Source organism: Cibotium barometz, chromosome 49, assembly GCF_041138505.1.
Source record: "Cibotium barometz isolate CiBa-2024 chromosome 49, ASM4113850v1, whole genome shotgun sequence".
In the NCBI taxonomy this organism is placed as follows: Eukaryota; Viridiplantae; Streptophyta; class Polypodiopsida; order Cyatheales; family Cibotiaceae; genus Cibotium; species Cibotium barometz.
The window spans coordinates 16,939,752-16,945,326 of NC_141094.1; the positions used below are offsets into that span (position 1 = coordinate 16,939,752).

General features: G+C 49.3%; 1 protein-coding gene across 1 annotated transcript; it reads left to right on the forward strand.

Moving 5' to 3' along the window:
• The first annotated feature begins 2,403 nt into the window (after window positions 1-2,403).
• On the forward strand, window positions 2,404-5,267 carry LOC147610349 (subtilisin-like protease SBT1.5). The gene has a single exon (XM_086786038.1). The coding sequence runs from the start codon at window positions 2,794-2,796 to the stop codon at window positions 5,125-5,127; it is 2,334 nt and encodes a 777-aa protein (XP_086642164.1). The 5' UTR covers window positions 2,404-2,793; the 3' UTR covers window positions 5,128-5,267.
• Window positions 5,268-5,575: the final 308 nt, after the last annotated feature.

Here is a 5,575-nt window from a genome sequence, read left to right on the forward strand (position 1 = left end):
GCACACACCTTATTCACTTGTATATTTCAACAGGCCCCATGGCTAAGTTAACTTGGCCATGAGAAAACTATGACAGCTAAAGTTCTACCATCAATGCAACACCTCATCCTTATAAACATTATATCTTCTGTAACTTCCTTATAAGTTGTTAGCTAGAGAGCCACCTATTAGTTCATGTTGCTTAGTTGGAGTGGTCCTCCACCAATGCTAGATGTGTAGCCCCCAGCCTCGGGCTAGTTGGATTTAACACAAGCTTGTTCATTTGAAAATGACTAGCTCCACAACCTTTTATTGCACGCTTTTATATTCTCCAAGTGGCCTACAAACTAGCAGGTGCTCCAAGCCCTGTTGTGGAATTGAAGTTGGCCTAGGTGAAATGAACAAAAAACCAAAGGCCACATCTAGTGGCTATTAACCATTTTTTTGTGAGAGTAGGCTCTTAGAGCCCCATCCTACCAAGGGGAAGTGGGGCTTATGGGGGTCTATCAACTTCCCTAATGCAAGGGTTTCACCGTAGTGAGTTGGGTTTTTGAAAACCTTGACCCGTGCTACCCCTGTGAGAAGTGAGGATAATAGCAGAAAAATAGGGAGTCGATTGTTCTGCATTTGCAAGCTCCAGGAATCGAATCTTGTCATCCTTGAAAATGCTATGCTTTTTTTCATTTTTTATTGTAGACATGGGACGGGGTGGGTATCTATTTAATCCCTAAGGGGACGCAACTCTTACACCTACGTTCACGAGGTGACTTAGAGGACTAAGAAAAAGTGGCTCTCATTGAATGCAGATTTCTTATTGGCTAGTGTCTACAAGACTCTCAAAGTATGGTTGAAGGAACTTGGCAATCATTTCAAAATTAACCAATCATATTCAAGCATTATGAATTTGTGATGACTTTTTTATTTTCTTCACTTTCCTAGTCTATGTGGGGCACGTAGTTGATTGCTTTAAAAAAACATATTTTTCAATAAAGATAACTCTTAAATTTATCCGTTTTTTTTTTGTTCTCGAAATCTCTACAATATGTCGATTTTATAACTAAAATATATGAAAAATCATTGCTTAAAATAAGGGATACTTAAATTCTCAACCGGTTTTTCTTAATTGTGGCTAGCACAAAAACACTAGAATGCCGTTTTTTTTAGTGGCACTGGTGCAGGTCTTACAGCTGCGTCCTACCACGTCCTAAGTAGGTTGAACTCTCATAAATGCTCAACTCCTATTAGTTGTGAGTCATGACCATAAGTAAATTACCCGAATAGCCGAACTTCTAAAATACAAGAATGACTAACGAATGAGAAGCTAGCATTTATGATGGAGACTGCTTGCGGCTTGGGACGCTGCTCTGGGCCTGTTCTCGCAAAGTGTTTGGAGTCCCACCAGTGGGGGCGACCAGTTGGAGGTGCTGGTGGGAGTTCTAGTCACGCATACTACCAACTATTGCAACGTGTGGCAGTCAACCAGGTAGTTAAATGGCGGAGATGAGCATGCAACTGCTAAGCCAGAAGGTGAAAGAGAGGAGTCGCTTCAGCAAAGGTCACCGTCCATAGCGAGTTTTGGGGCTGGTGGTAGATGTAACCGCCCGTGTTAAGTGGAGTTGAAAGCTTGCACAAGTGGACTTTCAGTGCTTGTAATACAATTGGGGTGAACTCAAAAATACTACTCCGATGGACGACCAGCTGTGCTCCCAATGTCTCGTGTGAACAGCATCTCTTATATTCACAATTTCACATGTATGAAAGTTGAGCCCTCCAATTCCGGAATGTCTCCAGATTCCAACCAAGTCTAGTGAGTCTACCAATTTAACAAGTGGTGTGGCCAATCAAAGCAGCGGGCTCCCGACATCTGAGGCGTGTCGTAGGGCTCTACAGGCCGGCGTGGGCCCGTGGGCTGTAGCCTTGCGGCGCGCGTACAGGCCGGGGCCCACGAGGGGCGACCGACACACGCCAGCTGTGGCCCAGCACGCAGCTCGATAGGCGACAGCAGGATCAGTGATAGGAAAAAACATATTTTTCAACCAATCAAAATAAGGACAGCTGAGCCCGCAAATTGAAACTATTCGGTTTTTATTTCCTGTATGTCGGTTTTAAAAAATATATGAAAAAATCATTCCTTAAATAATCCGGTTTCCGGTTTTTCTTAATTCTGGGCCATACAAAATACCTAGGTCCGTTTCGAAGTGGGCAGTTAAACAGGAGGTGGCAAGAAGGTTAAATAACGAGTGAAATTCAGTGAATATGGGGACACTAACTAGTAGTAACGTTTCTCGATTGCAAATTTCGGAGGATACTGTCATGATAGTCATCTAGGCGTATCGTGGATGTACTCTCAATTTTCAAATCAGCGCGCAAAAACATGAATAAATGATAACCCACCTACCCCTTCCCCCACTTTCCACACACCCCCCAAGGCTCAAGCCTCCAGCACCCTCCTTTTACACAAATTTACAGTGACTGCTGCAGGGCACATTCTTTCTCCGTCAGAGTGGCCGTCACCGTTATCCCGAGTTGTTCTGTTTCCTTCCTTTTTCACGGGCTCTTCAAGACTTCAAGCTCTAGTGGTTTCTTTTCATTCCTCCCCGGCTATTTTCTTTCTCTCTCCGTGCCCCTTATGACTCCTGACCCACTCTGCCATGCTTTGCTTTCCCCCTGCATTTAAACGGTTACCCCAAGCTCTCATAGCTGTGGAGTCCTTAGCTTCAACGTATCATCTTTGTTGATACTAGTCTGTGCCCAAACCAAACCATGGGCTAACCTGTGCATTCTATTCTAGCACACACAGCTTGGGATTCCAACATGGCCTCCGCAGGTTTTCTTGTCTATCTTTGTGTTCTTGCTTGCATTGTGGTTGTTGCCTCTTCCAATCCAAGATTGGAGAAAACTTACATAGTGAGCACGGAACACGCAGCAATGCCCTCTGCTTTTGCAAGCCATGATTTCTGGTACTCTTCCATGATTGCTTCTGCAAAGAGAGGGAGACCAGTGAGTGTGCAAGGGAGCGATCACATGCTGCATGTGTACGAGAGGGTTTTCCATGGATTTTCAGCTAAGCTTAGTGAAGAGGAGGCTATGGCAATGCAGTCAATGCCGGGAGTCTTGGGCATTTTCCCGGACAAGGCAAGGCAGCTTCACACGACAAGGACGCCGGAGTTCCTGGGGCTGGATTCAAAATGGGGGCTCTGGCCGAGGTCTGATTTTGGGTCCGACGTGATAGTGGGGTTGCTGGACACCGGAATATGGCCGGAAAGCAAGAGCTTCAGCGACGCCAAGGTAGGTCCGGTGCCCAAGCGGTGGAAAGGGGCTTGCGAGGCAGGGATCGACTTCAATGTGACCCTCTGCAACAGGAAGCTGGTGGGGGCAAGGTATTTTGTCAGAGGTTACGAAGCGATGAGTGGACCTCTCAATGAAACCCTGGAGGCCCGTTCGCCCCGCGACACTGATGGGCATGGAACCCACACCGCCTCCACAGCTGCCGGTCGTTATGTATACCGGGCCAGCATGCTGGGCTACGCCGCCGGAATGGCCAGAGGTGTGGCGCCCAAAGCCCGCGTCGCTGCCTACAAGGTCTGTTGGGCCTCTGGATGCTTCGACTCCGACATCCTCTCCGCTTTCGACCGCGCCGTCGCTGACGGTGTCGATGTCATTTCTCTCTCCGTGGGTGGCGGCGTCGTCCCTTATTATATGGATAGCATCTCCATCGGGGCCTTCGGCGCTATGTCACACGGCATTTTTGTCTCTGCCTCCGGCGGTAACCAAGGCCCTGCTCAGCTCACCGTCACCAATGTCTCGCCCTGGATTGCCACCATTGGTGCCAGTACCCTGGACAGAAACTTCCCCGCCGACGTCAAGCTTGGTGATGGAAGAACTGTCGCAGGCGTTTCTCTCTTCAGCGGCCGTCACCTTGCTAACGGCTACCTACCTCTGGCGGACTCCGCATTCTTAGGTATCAATGGCAGCGATTCCTATAGCACTAGCCTCTGCATGGAGGGCTCCCTCGACCCGAAGCTTGTTAAGGGCAAGCTCGTCGTCTGCAGCCGCGGCAGTAATCCCCGCGTCGCGAAAGGCGACGTCGTCCGCAGAGCTGGCGGTGCTGGGATGATACTCGCGAATTCTGCCATTGACGGAGAGGGTCTCGTCTCAGACGCCCACGTCCTTCCGGCAACCGCCGTTGGGTACGCAGGCGGCGTCATCATCCGCAGTTATATGGCCGCCTCCCGTCACCCCGTCGCCACCATTATTTTTCACGGCACCGTCCTCAACATAAAGCCGGCGCCGATTCTAGCTTCATTTTCTTCTCGCGGGCCGAACCCACAGACGCCGGAAATTCTCAAGCCGGATTTGATCGCCCCAGGCGTTAACATCCTTGCCGCCTGGACTGGCGCAGTAGGTCCTTCCGGCCTTGCCTCTGATCATAGGTCCGTCGAGTTCAACATAATTTCCGGCACTTCGATGGCCTGCCCGCATGTCTCCGGCGTCGCCGCCCTCCTCCGCAGCAACCACCCCAACTGGTCCCCGGCCGCAATCCGCTCCGCGCTGATGACAACTGCCTACACGGTGGACAACCGTGGGCGCACTATTGCTGACGAGGCAAGCTCCAATGTTTCTACGCCTTTCGATTTTGGCGCCGGCCACGTCCACCCCCAGAAGGCAATGGACCCTGGCCTTGTGTACGACATCAGCGTACAGGATTACGTGGATTTCCTCTGCTCTCTTAACTACAGCGATCGCGCTATCCACGTAATCACTCGCAGCCGACCTGCCTGCTCCACGCCAGCCTCGACCACCCCCGCCGATCTAAACTATCCTTCCTTCTCAGCCATATTCGATCAGAGTGGCCGTGCCGTCAAATTTGTGGCCACCTTCCGCCGAACCCTCACCAATGTCGGAGCCGCCAAATCGAGCTATAGCGCCACCGTGGTGTCGCCTCCTGGGGTCAACATTTATGTTCGACCGGCCACTCTGACCTTCACGTCCGTCAATCAGAAGCTCTCTTTCACACTTTTCGTGTCTGCCCGGTCTATCCGCCTTCTTCCCGGCGATTACCACACAGTCTTTGGGTCAATTGCTTGGAAAGATGGCACCCATGTCGTCCAAAGTCCTGTGGCAATCACCCGGCAACTACCTTACTAGATAGCGACACGTGGATGATTTACTGTTAAGTTTCCCTGTAATGACGTAATGACATAAAGATCGTGGATGATTTACTGTAAAGTTTCCCTGTAATGACTTACTGACATAAAGATTCGCTTTAAATGTTTTCAATAATTTGGCTATAGAGTTTCCTGCAAGGGGTATGTGTTGTTTTGATTGCTCTTGTTCAGTGGAGGTTGCCTCTACAATGTGTTTGTGTTGTTTGGATTGCTTTTGTTCATAGGGAAATGTCTTTAAGGATCCATAAGGTACTAGCATCCCCAATACTTCACTAGATTGAGTACAGAGCACATCACAAGGTGAATTGTGCATCTCTCTCACTATCATTGTGTGGCAAGACAAACTTATGAAGACCTTAGTTGGACTTGTGAGCTCTCACAACCATCCAAGCTTATCGTGAAGTTAGTTGGACTTGTAAGCTCTCACA